The sequence below is a fragment of the Ochotona curzoniae genome, unplaced genomic scaffold (assembly GCF_017591425.1).
Source record: "Ochotona curzoniae isolate NIBS_2020 unplaced genomic scaffold, NIBS_Ocur_1.0 scaffold_2453, whole genome shotgun sequence".
NCBI classification, from domain to species: Eukaryota; Metazoa; Chordata; class Mammalia; order Lagomorpha; family Ochotonidae; genus Ochotona; species Ochotona curzoniae.
In genome coordinates this window covers 31,411,264-31,432,193 of record NW_024467094.1, presented here as the reverse complement: position 1 = coordinate 31,432,193, position 20,930 = coordinate 31,411,264, and the positions used below count along the sequence as shown (strand labels likewise).

At 43.4% G+C, this 20,930-nt stretch overlaps 1 protein-coding gene across 1 annotated transcript; it reads left to right on the top strand.

The window, feature by feature from the left end:
* Nucleotides 1–2,502: 2,502 nt before the first annotated feature.
* On the top strand, nucleotides 2,503–6,869 carry KRT24 (keratin 24). Its single transcript, XM_041001510.1, has 8 exons — nucleotides 2,503–3,087; nucleotides 3,797–3,879; nucleotides 4,938–5,094; nucleotides 5,340–5,501; nucleotides 5,603–5,728; nucleotides 6,040–6,257; nucleotides 6,500–6,567; nucleotides 6,766–6,869. The coding sequence occupies exons 1-8, from the start codon at nucleotides 2,503–2,505 to the stop codon at nucleotides 6,867–6,869; spliced, it is 1,503 nt and encodes a 500-aa protein (XP_040857444.1).
* The last annotated feature ends 14,061 nt before the right edge of the window (nucleotides 6,870–20,930 follow it).

Below are 20,930 nucleotides of genomic sequence, written 5' to 3'. Positions count from 1 at the left end.
AGACCACCTGAGTCATCACAAACTTTCTCAGTTGAGACCCAAATGGTCAACAATTCCAAAGCACAAGCGAACAAGGCTACCGCTGCCGTGAAAACTCCCGCAGCTCCAAGAACAACCCAAAAAATTCCATGAATACTCTTGGCAAAGTTCAGAAACCAAAGACTCTGTTAAAGCTTTGTCTTACCTCCTTCTTTCCTTCAAATTCAAACTCTTTTCACCCATGCTCTTAGGTTCATAAGCTTCAGCAGATTTCTTCTCACTTAGCTTCTTTTAACCAAATTCCAGATTTTACAGAAGTAAAAAGGCTACACTTCATCATTTAACTTCCTCCCACCTTCCTCATATGTAACACCACTCCTCATATGTATATTTTTTCATTGTTAGCCCTGGATCTCCTTTGGTCTTACAGTCATGGGCAGAGGTCTCCCAGCAAAATATCCTACACATTATATCTGGTGCATTTTTTCAACCTACCTTAGAAGGGGACAATGAAATTATTCCCCCACCAAATAATTTAAGCATTTTTTAAACACCTGTATCTTTTGGAAGTTGTCACCCTGAATATGAAAGGCAGCAATAACACATCACTGTGAAAACACACAGGAGTAGCATAAAAGTTAATCACCTAAATAGCTACATAGTAAAAGGAATCACGGCTTACTTCCAAAGACGGTTGGGAAACGAAGGAAGGTTGAACATTAGACAACGAATGGTTGAATGCTAAGATCAAAGCTCGGCACGTAGTCTAACAGACTGCCAAAAAAGGGAAGAAAGGCCTCAATAAACAAAAGCCAGTTTTTAAAAACATAAAACTAAAGAGAACAAGAACTATTTGGACAAGTATCCACACTTTTTTTGAAGGCACTTTTTAAAAAATTGCGGTAAAATACACACAACACAAAATTTACCATCGTAATTTTTTTAGGTATACAGCTAAGTACACTCACATTGTTATGCAACTAGGCTCCAGGACTCTTTTCATCCATCAAAACTGAAACTCGGCACCCGCTGAACAACGCCCCATCCCCGCAACCCACAGCCCTGGCAACCACCACACTACCTTCTGTCTGTGTGCTGACTACACAGCTGAGGTAAGTGGAATCATACAGTATTTGCCTTTTAAAAGGATACTTTGCAAGCAGAGAACCTATTAGCAGAGATGAAAGGCAGCCATCTATAATACAAAAAGACACAAAGTCAAAATTGCACTGGGAGTGCTCCTGAATTGAGGATCTAAAAAACAACCTCCATCATAACATGAGTGATCAGAAGTAGCCACAGGTCATCTTTTCTCAATATCGTTTAAACCAAAACAGAAAAACAGAACCAAGCGTGAGGGGCAGGAAGAGGAGTTCAGATCTCTACGTCTGTAAGATGACTCCAGGCACAGAGACATCAGAGGTTTGTTCCAATCCTGCTTTTTAGGCAAAGCTGTTTTTCAGCTTTAACATGAAAGCCAGCATCAGCCTGTCCCACCAGCATCCCACATCAAAGGCCTGAATTCCAGTCCTGCCTCCACTTCCAATCCAGCTGTTGGCTGAGGTGCATCCCGGCAGGCAGCAATAGACAATTCCCGTACTCAAACCCACATGGGAGATCCAGGATGGATCCTGAGTGTTCCAGGCTCCTCATTCAGATGTGATGTCTGGGGACTAAACCAGCAAACGGAAGATCTCACTTTCTCTCTCTCTCTCTCTCTCTCTCTCTCTCTCCTGGTCTTCAAGGCACAGGCAGCACAATCTCTCTTGAGGTTTGATCCTAAAGAATTCCCATTGTTCTATCACACAATTCAATCAGAAAGGAAGTAGACTTGAGGTATCCCTGCAGTTACAATTGAATTCTGATCAGCCCTCGAGTAGACCTGCCTTGAAAACAGGCTTTCATAATATTCACATAGATTAGGATTCATTTACATTTTTCTTATCCATAGTGAAAGTATATGATTTGATCTTCCCTAAATACAAAGAAAGGAATAAACAAATGCAATGACCATCAACTACCAAAGAAATAAGCTGATTCAAGCCACCTAAGAAAAGGAAGTTGCCTTAGACCTGAAATTCCTGCTGTTGGGAAGCTGACATCCACATTTGGGAACAATACAAACAAAAAGTTACATGTTTAATGGGAAAGTTTTCATCCTCCTCACTTTAAACATTTTAATTACATTTGATAATGTGAGGATATTCCCCAAAGTTGGGTAATCAAGAAGCAAATTCAAAAGAAGTATTCTTGCAGGAAACAATTATCAGCCATCAAAACCCCTGGAAGATTAAAACTCTAATTCAGAATTTTTTTTCCCCCTTTGCTCCACCTTGTTGTTTTTGGTTATTTTTTCTTTTCTTCCTGATATGATGAATGCCTCCAGGCTCTGACCCAGCTTCAAAAAAGAAGCCACCAGTGTGTGAGTTCACCAGAAAGAAATGATCCAATTACAGATTTGCAAAACTGTGACCGGGATTAAGAGGCAATGGAGACAAGAAACACCCTCAGACTTGGGTATATATGGGTCAGGCAGGCAGCCTTGAACACACTGTCCACCATCGACCTCGGATTCCCTTCAACCAGTTCAAGCTCAGCCACAGCTTCATGCCTTCCTCATCTCGCATCTCTTCTTCTGGGGCTGCAGGCAGCAGACATGGAAGCCGCTGTGGTCTGGGGGGCAGCTCCGCCCAGGGCCTGCAAGGGGGAGCCAGCAGCTGTGGCCCGGGTGTAAGGTCTAGTGCTGGCTTTGGAGGGGGCATTGGTGGAAGCAGTTTAGGAGGAGCCTCGGGTTGCAGAGCTGGCTCTAGTGGGGACTCTGGATTTGGTGGCGGTGCTGGAGCAGACTTCTATAGCTACGGTGGCGGCATGGCAGGTGGTGTTGGCCATGGGGGGCTTCTCTCTGGAGGTGAAAAGGAAACCATGCAGAACCTCAATGATCGCCTGGCCAACTACCTGAACAAGGTCAGAGCCCTGGAGGAGGCCAACACTGATCTGGAGAGCAAAATCAAGCAGTGGTATGACAAGTTTGGACCTGGGTCCAGAGATGGCGAATCTGGAAGAGATTACAGCAAATACTATCCAGTGATTGAGGAGCTCAGGAGCCAGGTAAGCCAAGATCCATGACAGTTTCCATTACGTGCCTTTTATGTTTATTCAGATCATCTATCATAATGAAAATGGAAGTGGAAGAATTTATGAAATACTTGCTCTTAGTGATGTCAAAACAAACCATCTTAATTATGGTATTTCTGTGTGATCTCCAACTATATATATTTCCTGTTTTCATCTCAGATTGAATATTTCTACCTAAGGGTAAATTGTCCACAATGTCAGGCAGCTGAATAATGTACATATGACAGTGAGGGATATTAACTCTAACTATTCCATCATGATGATGTGTATCAGTGTCTTCAGTTCAAGTAGTCTAAAGAACTACTCCTAGAAAATCCAATGCAGATATTGTGTGGGAATAGAGTAGAATCTAAAATATTTAGCTATCGTCATATAGAAAATGTATTTTAAAGACTATCCTAGTATGGAAATCTATTTTTTCCACTGTTTTGTTCTGAGAGTATAAGAAATGACTGATCTTCTGAAGCAGCAGTGATCCACGGAGGGCTGCGGTCTGTAAAACAATGTTCAACATCTGATCCAAGAAGCATTCAATCTCTTCCCTTTTTGCAGAGAAATACAAATGGCATGACTAAGGAAGCTTGCAAAACAAATCACCCTCAATAGCTAATAAACAAAGGGTGCCTACCCTCAGAAGTAGGCCTACAGACACACTAAAAACTGCTGTCTACATATTTTCTAGATTGCCAACACCACTGCTGAAAATGCTGCGAGGATTCTGCAGGTTGACAATGCCAAACTGGCTGCTGATGACTTCAGACTGAAGTAAGCAGCAGGAAGACTCAAAAACAAGTGTTTCAAAAATTAAATTGAATGAATTTTCTTTCTTTTTATTGGAAAGGTAGACTTAGAAGGAGAGACAAAGATCTTCCATCTGCTGATTCACTCCCCAAGTGGTCGCCAATGGCTAGAATTGAGCTGATCTGAAGCCAGGAGCAGGAAATTCTTCCAAGTCTCCCACATGGGTACAGGGTCCCAAGGCCTTGGGCCATCCTCGACTACTTTCCTAGGCCACAAAGCAGAGAGCAGGATGGGAAGTGGAGCAGCCAGGACACAAACCCTCACCCATTTGGGATCCCAGCACACACAAAGTGAGGGTTTAGCCATTAGGTTATAACGCCAGACCCAAATGAATTTTCTTTAAAAAAAAATTTCTGGATATAATGACCTAAATTCACAAATAGTCCTGATAGTGAAATTTAGAAACTATCATTGCACAAGAAAAAAGAGGAGGAGGAGACAGAAGATGGAGAAAGTGAAGAGGAAGAAAAGGAAGAAAAGAACCAAATCAAGAATGTGAATTTTGTTTTATAAATTATTAGACACTGAAGCGGGTATTTGGCCTAGCAGATGAAGACACTCATGCCTATATCAGAGGATGTGGGTTCAATTCCTGGCTCCACTGCCGAGTCCTGCTTCTCATCCATGCAGATCCTGGAGGCAGTAGTGATGACTCAAATAGCTGGGCTCCTGACCCCCACGTGGGAGACCTGGGTTGAGTGCCTCATTCCTGCCTTCAGCCCTGTGACCACTGCTTCCGCCCTCTAACTGTTGGCAGCATTAGGAGAATGCACTATGGGCTGGGGAGCTCATTGTACCAATCAATCAATCTTTCAAACGCAATTTTAATGTGGTTTTAAAACAACTCTTGGACTTGATTAGAATTAGCACCTGACTTACATTTTTCTTTAGAGGGGAAAAGTCTCTAAAAGAAAACCCATTTACCTTCATTTATCAAAAGAGTCAGAGAGAAAATGGAAGAAGGAGCTGACAAACAGCAACCAGGATGGCTAATCAAACTCCTTCACTGCCACCCCTTGCAGGCATGAGAACGAGCTGTTTGTCCGACAGAGCGTGGAAGCCGACATCACCGGACTTCGCCAAGTCCTGGGCGAACTGACCTTGGGCCGCTCGGACCTGGAGATGCAGGCAGAGAGTCTCACTGAGGAGCTGGCCTTGCTCAAGAAGAACCACGAGGAGGTGGGAGCACGTGCCACAGGGAACAGCTCTGACCTGCTGGGTGCCCTCCCCTCCATAGCCCTTCTGCAGAAATCCAATATACCTGACTTTATCTAAATCAATGCTCCACTTCCCATGACCAGACAAAGGCAAAATGAGAGCACATTGTATTTGAATCTAACATCCTTGCAGCAACTTGTCATTAGTGGTGCACATTATAGAAAGCCATGGCTGTCCCAAGTTCATCACTCTTCCATTTGTACTAGGAAATGAGGAACATCTCAACCAGCTCTGGAGGAGACGTGAATGTAGAAATGAAGGCTGCCCCGAGAACCGACCTGACGGCTTTGCTGAATGACATGCGGGCACAGTATGAAGAGCTGGCTGAGCAGAACCGTCGCGAAGCGGAGGAGCAGTTCAATAAGCAGGTAGCCCACCTCACTGAGCACCCAAGCTTGCAGCCATCAGTCTGTGAGCCACATCTGCCCCTGTCTCCACACTACAACAGCTGCATCTTGTCTTTATCCAGAGCGCGTCCCTACAAGCACAGATCTCCACAGATGCTGGAGCGGCCAGTTCCGCCAGGAATGAGATAGCTGAACTCAAACGTACACTGCAAGCCCTGGACATTGAGCTTCAGTCCCAGCTGGCCATGGTATGTGCAAATGACTTATCAAGCCCTCCAGCAGGGACTGCAAAAAACAGCTGCCTGTCTTAGCCAAGCCGCTCGCTAGGTGGGTATAGTAAAAGCAGTGTTAAGGAGAGCTACAATTGTGACTCTAGAAAGTGAAAGATATTGCATGCTATTTCTATAGTTAGATCCAGTTTAAAAAGTCATCCCAGGAAATGAACAATACAGATGGCAGCTTGGTAAAGGTATGCCCCTAGTATCCCACACAAATATTTTTCTAAATCACCCAGTGGCTTATTTTTTATCATGATTTGATTTGCTTGCTTTTTCTTTAGAAAAGCTCACTGGAAGGAACACTGGCCGACACAGAGGCTGGCTACGTGGCTCAGCTGTCAGCCGTTCAGAGGCAGATCAGCAGCCTGGAGGAACGGCTCTGCCAGATCCGGGTGGAGACGGAAAGCCAGAACGCGGAGTATGAGTGCTTGCTGGACATCAAGACGCGCCTGGAGGTGGAAATCGAGACCTACCGCCGCCTGCTTGATGGAGAGACACGGTAAATCAAAGCCACAAGCACCAAGGAATCTATTCTATGAATCCTAAGTGGTCTGGGACAGGGGGTGGGGTGGGGTGGGCATGTGGTCAGGACAGGGTGTTTACCAAGTTATAAAGCTACAGACACAATCTAATTGAAAGGAATTAAAGTTCCATCGTGATAAAGCCCCAGTGTGGCTGATTTCTACCAACCTTGCAAACCGCAAAAAGAAACACGATTTTTTTTTCTCTCTCTCCCTGCAGTTCTGGCTCTGATTATAGAAACCTAGGATCCAGGGACTCAAGCTCTGAAAATTCTGGCCAAGGAAGAGGTAGATCACTTTTCAATAGCAATGATGATTTCGTAATCTAAAGGGAAAGGCGTGCTTGGCTTGCCATCTGAAGAGCACACACTGTGGCTTGCAAGCTAAGCTCTTCCCCAGAGAGAGCATGCCCAGTGAGTGCAACTGCATTTCTTTGCTCCGTGTCTCATAGTCTTCAGACTGACACTGGGATCCTGTGCTTTCCAGATCCCAACAAGACGAGAGTGACCAAGACCATCATAGAGGAGGTGGTGGATGGCAAAGTCGTCTCATCCCAAGTGAGCAGTATTTCCGAGGTGAAGATCAAATGAGCCATGTTTGGATCAACAAGGCGTCTTCCGAACAGAGAAAACTCAAGGACACGAGTGAAGAAATCACCTCCTGTCTCCTCATCTTTCTGAATAGCTCCAAGGCAAGGCTTTAGTCCAAAAACAGATAGCTCAATGATTTTTCTGCTTCTCCTTTCTTATTCAAAGGCTCTTGAAACAGTCTAAAAGTCAGCTTTGTACTGATTATCACTCTGCTTCAATAAACTGACATTTGCAAGGTAACACAATGGTATTTGAGGTTTTTTTTTTTTTGCTTGATTGTTTGTTTGTTTTTGTTTATTTTTGAGAAAGTCCAGGAGTGACTCTAGCAGCTGTAATCCACCTGCACGATTATTTGGTCAGTGTTAATTCTTTATGTGGTCCCTTTTACAGAAAGTTGAAATTACATAGCTGTTTTGAATCTGCACATTTTTCACAACGTCACACAGGAACCGGATGATGTCATCCATAGCTGATACTAAACATCTTTGATTCTAACACTGAAGCCAATAGCTTAGCCCACAAGGAAGAAGGAGATTATGTGGATAACCAGTGCACAATCAATTGATGCCTATTTCTTTGTCGCTAAACTGGGTGTTTCAGCAGGAGAAACACCCCTGACTCCAAGAAACATACATTGTAGGTGCAGAAAACAAGCCAAAACACAAAGGAGATAGCAAATAGTAACAAGGGGTTAATAATGGAGGACTCGATATCCTTAGGGTCTTCACCTTGGACTCAGAAGGAGTGTGTTTGCAGCACACCTAAGATACAGGTCAAATAGCCTTGGGAAATAAGAATGTACAAGGCATAAAACACCAGAATGCTTAAAACTGAGAAAACCCCAAAGAGAAGAGCAGCCATGTCCTGCCCAACAGTGTCCTGTGGCCACATTGGTGCTTCCTCCCCAGTCTCCACTCACTGCTGAGCCCTTTCACTCCACGGTGGTCACTTCCTTCACTTCTCTTGCTTTAGACACTGAAGCTTGTTGAAGTCCTGTAGAAGGTATAGGTCCTGGAAAGATCCAGATGCAACTCTACATCAGGCTTTTTCCATCAGCACGTTGGCCATGACCAAATCACCAATCAGGGAAGAAGCTCAACAAGCCAGTCCCACAAGACACGAGCTCAGAATGTGGTATGCAAGGCTACTTTTTTAAAAAGTCACCAATGTATAAACATGAACACAATTCTTGCAAAGTTTACCTTCCAGTTAAAACTAATAATGGCAATGAGAGAATATTAAACCTAAATCATCGAAACAATCAAAGAAATGCTGTCTTTTGTCTTCTAGGCACATTCATTAGAGCATAAAAGGACCCCTCTAAGGCATACTGTGAATTCTGCTTAAATAGCAAACCACAGAATAAAATGAACCACTGAGCATGAAATAGTCAGAAAATGTGGTATGATATCTTAATTCCAAACATATGTTTTCCATCAAATCATGCAATAACCAAAACACTGAATGCTTCTCTTCCCTGAAAAATTTAAAAAAACAACCAGCTCATCCAGCCTGGATTATTAGGCAAAAACTGGTCCAGTGCAGTCGCCAGTCCCTAGGGCCACCACAGCCACATCCCGTCTCCTGGCTTTGGATTTGACCATCAGCAAGCTGTGGTAACAACCAGTGCTGTCCTCACGTCAAGGAAAAGGCTGGAGCTGCTCCAAAACTCAACTGGAGTTTGCTTGGCCTGAACTCAGACCCTGCGATTACACACAAAGATTGCTGGTGGAGACAGACAAGGCCAAGGTGCAGGAACCTAGGTACTGAGCCACAACAGAGTGTGTTGCCAGAACACATTCAATTTTTTTATACTGGAACCTCCCAACCATTTCGGGTCATGAAATAAAATACAAAGGACAGCATATTCGGATATTATTACAGCCACTGAAACTAATTGAAAACCACAGCAGGAGACTATATTGCTTTGGAAACTCCAAAGCTCAGATACCTGCTTGTTTCTAAAGCAGAGGAAGGCTTCTTCTGAGCATGGATTCATTCAGCAGAGGGAAGAGCCACTGCCCACATGCATACAGCTTTTCACCACCACCCCACCCCACTTCCCATCAAGTGTCCTCCCTGAGACGAGGGACAAAAAGCAAGATTGGTAATGGGCAACACGGAGAAAATAAGGGCAAGGCTTGAGGTTCTCAGGGAAATGGCCTAAACTTGCCTAATGACTTCATGCAATTAAACAGTGTTCAAACAAGAGGAGACAAAGAGATGAATACAAACATTACCCAAGCAACCTCCCCGAGTGACAGAAGGCTACCAGGAACATAGCTCATTCTAAAATGATTCAAACATAACACTTGGATAGTAGGAAAAAATTAAAGATTTATTTAATCTTACTTATTTTACCAAGGGAAAAGGAGACTCTGAGTGAGCAAGATATTCCAAACACTGGTTCACACCCCCTCATGTCTACAATAGACAGAATTGGGCCAGACTAATGGCAGGAGCCAGGCTCTCCATTCAAGTCTCCCTTACGGGTGGCAGGTGTCCAAGCACTTAGGGCATCATCTGCTGCCTCCCTGGATACTTAGCCAGAAGCATAGATTCAAAGCATAAGCAGGACTCCATCCCAAGCACCCCAAGGTGGGTTGCAGGCTTCCTCAACAGTGACTTCATTCACTGTAGCACAATGCCCACCCCAGCCCAAATGCTCATCAACAAAGAAATTATTGAATAAGCTATGTGCATCCAGATAGTGAGAGACAATATGGCTATGAAAAAAAAGAGATACATTAAGTCTTTGTGCATTCATCCATCTGTGCTGTTTTGTTCAGTAAAAACAGCAAAACCCTGAGTCAGTGCATCTACTAAGCTTGTATCAACAAAAAAATGCCAGGAGAGAGGAGAAACTTTACATGCTTGTCTGCATTTATATGAGCATAGAAAAATGTACCCATCTTAAAAGGCTGGCAGTGACTGCCTGGCAGGCCAAATGAGGAAGGGAACAAGCCTCTTGACTTTGTCCCAAACACATCTGCAATGGATTGGCTTGGTCTAGGGAGTGGACATTGCCTTTGTTATTTAAAAATGAAAAAAAAGAAAGTGCAGCTTTGTGCAGATCCACTTATGACAAAAAGCATTACAGTAAGTCGAATGTCCATACCTAATCAAAATAGATATTTGTATAATAAGTAACAATTATTGAACAAACAAAAGGAAGAGAAGGAGAAAAGTTAGGAGGAGAGGAACTATTTTTCTCCGGAAACCCTTACTATGTGTCTAAGTACCATGTGTCTCTATACTTTATTTCACTTTAGCCCACAAATCCTAGGATGTAGAAATTGCTCTTCCTAGTTCACTCATAATAAAAATGAAGTCAACCCATTTATTCAAAGTCACATAGCAGGCAAGGGAAAGAAGTAGAAGTCAAATGCATTCTCCCCAGCTCTGCAGTTCTTTCCACTTTGCCAAGCCAAGCTCCACATCCTCGCCCTGCCAGCTCCTAGAAGAGTCTTCCCTCTGCTGGCAGAGGCTCAGGGCCAACCAGATTCCCCTTCGTCTGAGGTCAGGACACAAAGCAGGGTTACCCCTAGTCCCTGGCAGGGCTGCGCAAATGAAGCCAGCTTCTGAGTCAAGGACAGCAACGACAGTGACCCCCAGCATTCTCAATGGGATGGGGGCTGGGTCCTGACAGAGTGAAGCACCTTGAAGTAAAGAGGTCAATATTTCCCTGAAAACGAAATCCTAATGTGCAGGAAGTACCCCGATGTGCAGCGTCAGCAAGAGCTGCTCCACAATGTTAGCCCAATATGGTGGTGAGATATTCTACAAAGGATATTGTGAAAGTACCTGTTGTTTGCAAAGCGTAATTACAGTTCCCAAGCATCCTCTTGAAACCTTGAAAAACCTCTAGCTCCTGACCGAGATGATTAATGCCCAGAGTTTGCTGAGCTGTGGAAGCTTTTTCTTAGCCATTACAAGCCCTGTCGACGAACGCCAACACCTTTAGAAACACACTACTTTGGGCTCTCCTCATTGCTTGTAGTTCTCTCTCTCTCTTTCTCTCTCATTCTCTTACTGCATAAAATCACATCACATGAGGTTTCTTTTCTTAATTAGACTTCCTACAACCAAGAAGCCAGATTGTGAAACCCCCCCCCCCATCAAGTTTTATGTAAATGAGGACTTTGTTGTGCCTTTCCAAGGTGAGGTAATCCTGCTCCCTCCATTGGGCGTTCCACACCCAAGTTTCCATGAAGCTCCAACGCCAGGGATGACGCTTTCTTCCATAGCTCCAGCACCGTAATACATGCCAGGGGTTCAAGAATGGGTGGTGGACTTCCCTCCAACTGCTCACTCCAAAGACAAATTCCTTCTGAAAGACTGTTCTGCACCTCCTGATGCATTCCAGGAGTTTGCAAAGCCACCCATTCAGGGTAAGACCAGGTGTTAGGTTCACAATGTTTTCTTTCCCTGGAGCCAAGTTTGACTCCCTGCGCAACTCCCAGCTCTTTGATCCTGCTTCAGGCCTTTGGAGCTACTTAAAAGGCTCCTTCTCTTTTGTAGGTGAAAAGTCTAACTTCTCTAGCCACACCTTATCTGACAATGTCCATGTCCTTCACTATCTAGGCCCCATGTTCAGAGAAATGAGCATCTGCAATCAAATGTCCCCCCAAAATACAGCACCCAGAATCAGACATCGGGATTGACAGCAGCAGAAGGACACCCTCCACCTTGGCAAATCTTTGAAGAGTCTACCAACGGCAGTCATGCCACATGCCTCACTCTGTTGACTAGGAAACCCTACCTTTCCTTTGATGTGGGGTTTGTTCGTGGACTCACAAAAACTTCATTTTTTAAATGCTGCTTGTTTTGTAAATTGTTACTTGTGTGGCTCATCATTTCACTCTGAAAGACCCTTTTGAGTATTTTGAATTCTCTCATTCAATCCATGAAATCGATTTTGTGCTACTAAAAAAGGGAGGGAATCAACAATAACTAAAATACTTGTGGCATCACCCCAGCAGCCAAACACCTGCCAAGAATACCAAGATTGCCTTGGCAATGTCTCCTTCATATCATTCGCTTATCTTATTCTAAGAATATGTTTAGTTGACTCATTTTTAGCAAAAAGTGTTAAGACATGCTTGTTTAAGGAAGAGGGCACTTGAAAACAGAGAAGTAAATTCAGTTTGCCCTTAAAATAAAATAAAACCAAGACCATACAAAGGGGGAGAACAAGAGCTGACACCAAGTTTATTTACCAGAAAACATTCTCTTTCTGTGTGACAGCTTTTGTTAGAGAGAAAAAGATAGATAGATAGATAGATAGATAGATAGATAGATAGATAGATAGATAGATAATAGAAAAGAGACAAAGATGGTGAGGATGATGGGGATGCATCCAACTCTACTAAGATGGAGACCACGCAACTGAGTCAGACTTTTTAGATCCTGTGTTCCAAATGAGAGCCTGTGACAGCCTTGATATACAAAAATCTCTTCTGGGGGGCCCAGCGCAATAGCCTAGTAGCTAAATCTTCACCTTGCATCTGCTGGTACTCCACGTCAGTGCTAGTTCATGTCCTGGCTGCTCCACTTCCCATTCAGCTTCCTGCTTGTAGCCTGAGAAATCCATAGAGGATGGCCCAAAACCTTGGGACCATGTACTCATGTGGGAGACTTGGAAGAAGCTCCTGGTTCCTGGCTTCAAATCAGCTGCAGCCCCTTGGGGAGTCAACCAGCAGATGAAAGATCTTTTTCTCTGTTTCTCCTTCTCTCTATAAATCTGCCTTTCAATATAAATAAATAAATCTTTTTAAAAAATCCCTTCCAAAGTGAGTACATCATAACCAATTGTCCGGTTTTATAATTTCCCGTGAATTCTCAGCAACCTGTCTCCAAAATACTGTATTCCCTAATAAAGCTTATTTTCTAAGGCTCTTAAGAAAAATCCAAGATCTTAGGCTTCTTCGATTAGTAACCGGGACAGGAAATGGTCCATGACATTCATGAAAAACATCTGAAAGCAACGTTATTAATAGCACATATCAGGCCCTGTTCTGCAAAAGGCCATGGCTGCGAATTAAGCATGTGGCGAAGGCCAGCATGGGATCGCTGTTAGACATGTTGGCTCCTATTCAGGATGAGATCACTCCTTCTGGCTTCAGGTAGCTGGTAAGACAGGGCTCTTGTCTTCCAGCTTATGAGAGTTCATCTAGATAGAGCACCTGGGAGTAGGTCAGCTAGAATTCCATTAAATACCTAGATGCAAATATGTCCTTACATTTTATTTAGTTGAGAAGCAGAGAGCAACAGAGAGCGAACTGCTGCCTGCGGTTTGCCGCTCCCCCGACCTGCCCCCCCAACTCCCGCCATCGCCAGATATTCCCAGTGGTGACCAGACCACAGCCAGGAGCCAGGAACTCTGTCTCTGTCTCCCCATGAGGGTGGCAGGGACTCAAGGATGTGAACCATCACAGCTTCCTCCCAGGCTCAGCACGTGTATGCTCCTCTTTAATCGGGAAGACTTACTGCACTTGAACAACGCTTCCCTGTTAAAATCACTATGGCCCTTGAGAAGCACTTGGGGCTCAGTGCTTCAGAACAGTGAGGAGGGAACCATGAGAGCAGCAGGACCTTTGTCTTCTGTGAGGTCCATGCTAACCACTGGGAAACTGTTAGCAAACCAACTCAGGCGCAGCAAACTGCTCTGTCTCTGCATTCATCGGGTAGGGCTGAGCTTTGGTCCTAGGCTGTCTTGAAATCCACTCTGCAACCTTTGATATGTTACTCTTCTAAAAGTATCCATCTCTAGGCCTTTCATTTTCATTAACAACGAGCAAAGCAGTTGGTGATTCCTAATGTGCCTTGGAGTTCTAGAATCTATGACTGTGGAATTAAAAAAAAATTTTTTTTAATCAAGAAAGCATCAGGTGAATTCAATGCCTGGTTCTGGTTTCCGACTCCAACACCCTGCTACTGCAAGCCCTGGGAAGCAGTCATGAAAGTTCAAGAAGTTGGGGCTCTTTCATCTATTGGGGGGGGGCACCTGCATTGAGTTCCTGGCTCCTGGCTTTGGTTCAGACCAGTCTCCAGCTGTTGGGGACATTTAAGAAGATGAACTAGCAGGTGGGAGCAGTCTCTCCTTGTAACAGATAAAATAGTAAACAAAGCTTAAAAAAGAAAACATAATATACTTCAACAAGAATGAGCTTTTAATGAACAAAATGTGTAGGGAGTGTTTTTACTCCAGCAGAGTGTCATATAAACACCCCCATTGGCATTTGGGAGCTTTTTAATTTTTGTGAATTTATCGATATTTATTTCTAATTCATGAGGTCTAACCTTGACGTTTCCAGTGCAGACAGTAGACGATCCGTGGGAAGCGCTCTCTTCCGGGAGTTCGAGCCCAGCTGGAGACTCACGGCACAGTTCAGTGGCACCAAAACATCACGGAGCACCAAAGCTGGCAGCACAGAGAAGCACCAGGGAAACTCACACAGCTGAGAGCTCTGCACGGGACAGGAGGCCAGTGAGAAACAAGAACCCAGACTTTAAAGCTACAAGAACGCAGCACTTCCCACTCACCAGCCAGCAAAGATCAAAAAAGGCAACATCCGGGATTGACCAGGATGTGAAGCTACTGGCGCTCACGTCCAGGCATGATGGGAGTGCTAACCAACACAGCTGCCCTAACACCACCTCCCGTAGAAGAGCTGCCAGCCAGCAAGGCCTCCGAGGAATTCCTTCATTCAGTCCATACCCATTGAATACACAGTGTATGCTCTGCACTACTTTCTTTTTTCATCTTTCATAAAGACATTTCTCCCTTAAAAGAATGCAACTCGGGAATCACTAAAACACATTACTTTGCCTGGTGAATTCAAGTTAAATTTCTGCAGGTGGCAGGAACATATTTGTGGTCAGCACAACAAGGATTTCCAGGAGGAACTGAAAAAGCTGTCAAGTAGGGCTCTTCAGTGTGAAGTCTTCAGTAGTAGTATTTATTTATTCCAAAGGTAATTCAGCTATAGAATGAAGCCACTTTAGCATTGTAAAATCCAGTATTTTGAGATCTTTCTCAGCAATTCTCCTTATTGCAACTCTTTTTTTTTTTTAATTGTTTATATGTACTGGAAAGGCAGATTTACAGAGAGAAAGAGAGAAAGATCTTCTATCCACCAACTCACTTCCCTAGCAGCGGTAATGGCCAGAGCTGAGTCAATCTGAAGCCAGAAGCCAGGAACTTCCTCTGGGCCCCCCACGTGGGTACAGGGACCCAAGGCTCCTGACCATTCTTTACTGCTCTTCTAGGCCACAAGCGGAGAGCTGGAAGGGAAGTGGAGCAGCTAGAACATGAACATGCGTCCACATGGGATCCCAGCACTGCGAGGTGAGGATTTAGCACTGCACCATCGCACTGGGCCCCTGATTACAATTTTCACAATCTAGAGGCGATTCTCTTTTCTCAATTTTATTTGTAATTGAAAGGCAATGGTCGGAGCTGAGTTATTCTAAAGTCAAGAGCCAAGAGCTTCTGCCAGGTCTCCCATATGTATGTGGGGGCGCAAAGACTTGGGCTGTGCTGCTCTACTGTTCCATGCCATCCGCAAGGCAGCTGGACTGTAAGTGGAGCAGCTGGAACATGAACCGGCTCCCTTATGGGATGCCAGCACTGCAGCCAAAGGATCTGGCCTCTGGAAGCAATTCTGTCATATGAAGCTCTTCATGCACTCATGTGCTCAGCAGTAACAGTTGCAAAGAAGTAGCAGCTAAAACCGTAATCCTCTTGTAATCTCAAATCAACAGGGGTTTTGTCTTCTGCGCAGACAGCTATGAGGTCTCAGGGTGTAACTATCCAGTCGTATGTTCGCTCTGATCTATGACGGCTATACACGGGGCACAACAAGACACAAGCTCTAAAAAGTGACAGTAGCATCCTGGAATTAACGGCGAGTATCTATACTCCTGAGCAATGATAGGATTTTCATTTCTTTTTTAGTTTCCTTTGATTATATTGTGGTTTTTCTTCTTTTTCCTCTGCTTGCTGTCATAGTATCTTTAAATATCAGAAAGTTAAGCTTCTTATTGTGAGGCAAATGAATATGCTATTACAACAACTTGGGAAAAAAATAATAAGGGGAGAGGAGATAGAAAGGATGGGGGGAGGAGTGAGCAAGGAACTTCTATGCGTCTAAATCCATATCATGAAAAAGGTGAAGTCTATTCATTTTATATGATAAAATTTTTAAAATAATGAACGAAAAGGGCCCAGCACAATGGCTCAATGGCTAAATCCTGATCTTGCAAGCACCAGGATCCCACATGGACACCAGTTCATGTCCCAGCGGCACCACTTTCCTTCCAGTTCCCTGCTTGTGGCCTTGGAAAGCAGCAGAGGATGGCCCAGGGTCTTGGGACCCTGCACCCACATGGGAGACCTGGAGGAAGCTCCTGGCCCCTGGCTTCAGATTGACTCAGTTCAAACTGTTGCAACCATTTAGTGAACGAGCTATCAGATGGAAGATCTTTCTCTCTGATCTACCTTTCCAATAAAAACAAATATTTAAAATAATAATAATAAGTGAAAAAAATGTTGACAAACTCATCAGCTTGATGAATGAGTATTTAGTGCTGAGAACCTGTACAGGATCTCATATGATGGGGGGGCATCCTAAGCCTTCCCCTTGCTTTGGTCTGGTCCCAAAAACTCAGTGAGTCTCACAGCATCAGCCTTGGTCTCAGCATCAGACAGTGGTGCCTGCAGCACCAGCATCCTGTATGAGTACCTGTTAGAGTCCTGGGTTCTAAAGTTTACTGATCCAGCTCCAGCTAATGCACCTGAGAAAGCAGCAGAGGATGGCCCAAGTGCTTGGGTCCCTGCGCCCATGTGGGAGACCAGGAAGAAGCTCCTGCTTTCAGCCTGGCCCAGCCACAGCTGTTTCAGCCATTTAAAGAGTGAATCAGCAGGTAAAAGATCTCTCTCCCCCTCTCTCCTTCCTGTTAGCTCTGTCTTTCAAATAAAATAAACAAAACTTTTTTATGAGTTCCTAAAAAAAATTTATTTTATTTTTATTGGAAAGGCAGAGTTACAGAGTGAAGGAGAGAGGAGAGAGAGAGACGTATCTTCCATCTACTGCATGGCTGCAACAGCTGGAGCTGAGACAATCTAAAGGCAGCAGCTCCTTCTGGGCCTCCCCTACGGATGCAGGATCCCAAGGTTTTGAGCCCTCATTCACTATCTTCCCAGGCTACAACCTTGGATCAGAAAAGAAGTAGCCAGGACAGGAACCAGTGCCCATATGGGATGCCAGTATTCGCAGGCACAGGATTAGCCAATTGAGCCATTGCTTCAGCCCATTGATAAGTTATTATTTTTTAAACATATTTTATTTTTGTTTCAGGATATAGTTCCACAGGCTGTAGGGTTGCCCATCCCCTTCCTCAAGGTTCCCCCCCCCCCACTGCCATTGATTTCCCCTCTAGTTTTACAATGGATGTCCTTCATGAACAGTCACAAATCCATCATGCTGTTATTGAAGTGTTTCCTGAAAGTGTAGGCATGGACATTGTCAGAGTTCATCATCTTACTATAGGGATGTATTCAGTTCTTTCCCTGGGAGTCCATCTATTGTCTGTATGCACAGAGACATACAGCACTTTATCTCCATATCTGACATATCGGTCCCCACTACACTTCCATTATATATTCCTTAAAATACAGAACCAGTGAGCACAGTCCACAACAGGATGAAAATAACAAATTTTCACCCACATGAAGTTAACAAACATGCTACAAAAATTAAAATGCATCACAAGAATGGTGAAGACAGGAATCAAAAACCTTCTTGTACGAATAGATGCTAGTGCATGACTCTTGTGGCACTGAAGGAATTTCATTACTTATGGTAGGTAGCAAAACAGTGTTGAAATGGACATTTATAGTCTCAAGTGTTTACAAGCACTCCATCTCTTATGGATGATTAGTTTAAACACAAGAACTTATTTGGAGAGATTCAAATAACTAGGAAGTGTGAAAATATAAGATTTACAGCAAAAATAATTAGCTTTGACACTAAAAAAACTGCAAATTGAAACAAGAAAGAGCCATTACCAATAAGATGAACAAAACAATCCCTAGCCATATTAGTACATAAGCAAACCAGAAATACAAGATTCAATGATCGAAATAAAGGATTTGGGATAGAGGCACACTGACCACTCAATGATTCTGGTAATGATGTTTGGTTCCAAAACTGGAAACTTGCTATATTGTTTTTCTTAATATCTGTTAAATATTTATATCCTTTTGCATCTACTCAGTAACACTTTTAAGTTGAATAATGTGACACAGCTTAAATTATGAAGGTGAGGTTTGACTAGGCATAAAAAGAAACTGATACAAATGAAAGAAATGTGAGACTTAATCATAACAATAGGGAACTGTTACACCAAATCTAGCAAAGAATTCACACTGGAGAGTGACAGGTATGTGACTAGAGACCAAATACACAATCACATCTTGTAGACTCAGGAGAGCTTTTCTAATGAGATCAGTTGAAATCAAGAACCGCGGGGTTCTTGATGTCTTGAGCTATGGAATAATCGATCCAGGGTTGCGTAAGGAAACTGATATACACATGTATGCAAGATGCACTGGAGTACTGTGAATAGAAGCTGGAGAGAAAGCAAGTAGGTTACTGCAGACATTGAAGGATACATTGAAATGTTTCTAGACTGAAATAATCCTAGAAAAAAATGCAAAGTCGAGAGACAGGACAAGTACAAAGCTATTCCATGGGATACCCACAAGTTCAAGCCCCAACTCTGATTCCTATTCCAGTTCCCTGTTAGTGCACACCCCAACAGTCAGCAAGTGGCACCTAAAGTACTTGGGCCCCTGACACCTATGTGGGAAACCCATACTGAGTTTCCTGTTCTGGCTTCAAACCTTGCCCAGCCCTGCTGTTGGGGTAAGTGACAGGGTGGAGCAGGGTGAACTCTTGGCTAGTAGCTTTCCGTCAATCACTATGTGTTTGGAGAAGGAGAAAGGGGAGGGGAAGAGAAGGGAGAAGAAGGAGGAGGAAGATCTGGGAGGCCAGATTTGGTTCATTATTAGACTTTAAAAGCTAAGACAGAGGCATGTGTGGTGGGGTTATCAAGCTAGTATTCTGCCTGTAGCACCGGCATCCCATATAAGTGCCAGTTCTAGTCCCAGTTGCTCCACTTTTTTTTTTCAAAGATTTCTTTATTTTTTTATTGGAAAGTCAGATTTTACAGAGAGAAGGAGAGATAGAGAGAAAGATCTTCCATCTGCTGGTTCACTCCATAGTGGCCGGAGCTGAGCCCTTCCAAAGCCAGGAACCAAGAGCCCCCTCTAGGTCTCCCACGTAGGCATAGGGTCCCAAGGCTTTTGGGCAATTCTCTACTACTTTCCCAGGACACAAGCAAGAAGCTGGAAAGGAAATTGGGCAGCCAGAACATAAACCAGCACCCATACGGGATCCCAGTGCATGCAAGGTTCCAGCTGCTCCACTTCTGATCCAGTTATCTGCTAATGGCCTGGGAAAACAGCAGAGGATGGTCCAAGGCCTTGGGCTCCTATACTCACACGGGAGACCTGAAAGAAGCTCCTGCTTTGAATCAGCCCATTTCTCACCACTGTGGCCATTTGGGAAGTGATCCATAGATGAAAGATATCTCTCTCTCTCTCTCTTTCTGAAACTCTCTCTGAAACTCTCTCAAGTAAAATATGTAAATATTTAAATAAAAGGGGCTAAGATGGGATAAAAAACAATTCTAAAACTTCAACGTAGAATAAAAAATCAGAAAATTGGCCAAGAGAGTATTAGAAGAAAAGAATATATGGTGAGTTGTAAGCATGCTGGGTTTGATGTAACAAGACAAATTTCAGCTGGAAATATCCAGCAGAAAGCCAGAAACACAAATGGACAACTGCCTGCAAACTATACTAAGATACATGTGGGTAACCTGAGAAACATATCTCGTATCTTTGAAAATACATACTACATGGCAAAAAATACAAAACATGTCTTGTATCTTTGAAAATATATACTACATGGCAAAAGTCCTGACAAAAATTCAAAATTTCAAAGGAAATCGTTAAGTACTAGAAATTCAGAAGTAGATACGGTATGTTACGCTACAATTATCTTAACCCAAGAACCACAACACAGAGGGCATTTCCAGAAGTAAATCAGATATACATGCACACACCAGAATATCCACATGCCACGTTCACAAAAAAAAAATTATGCACACAGGTTGGTCTTACAAATGCTCTGCTTCTTTCAATACTCATCTCACTGCTTCCAATAGATAAGTCAGACAAATATACTCTAGGAGAGGAAGGTGGAGCCGTGGCAGGTATCGTACAGAGTCACACAAAGCTGAAGCAGGGTGGATTCTGTTGAGCACAGTCTCTAAAATAACACTGTGGATCTCTCATGGAGAATAGAGCAGGTTTCCCTAATTCGAAAACAGTGCTGACTTCAATGACTGCATCTTTCAAGCTGTGAGTCACTGGTTTTGTGGGTGCTTGCAGAAGTTTCAAGCATGATTTTTGAGGGTAACCAAGCTTGTGGTTCCTGTATGTCAACATACCCTCACATTTCATTTCTGGAGTCAGCAGTGATGGATGGCACCAAGCCGCCGATGAGTCGAGATATTTGCAAAAACAATTAAGAAGGAGCCAAAGCTGATGGATTAGTGTAATGAGTTCTTCTGAAGGCAACAGTGTGAAAAATATTTGTACAAGGTGCGGCCAAATGTAGAATCATTCATCAGCTCTTCTTGACCTGCCAAGAGTCTTGCTTTTTTTGTTTTGTTTTGTTTTCCCTTAATCTAGGCTGGACTAAATTTCAGAAAGCTTATTAATTTCCAAATGAAATTGGTTGTACTTTTAAGCCAAAATCCACCCTAAAATCAACAATTTTTAAAAAAATGAATGGAATGATGGTGATGATGGTGTAAGAAGCCAAAAAGAAACAAAAGTCAAACTGAAGTGCCAGAAACATTACAAGAAAATTTAAGAATTCAATAAATTTCAAAATTTCAGATTAAATTTTGTAATTCTTTTTATCA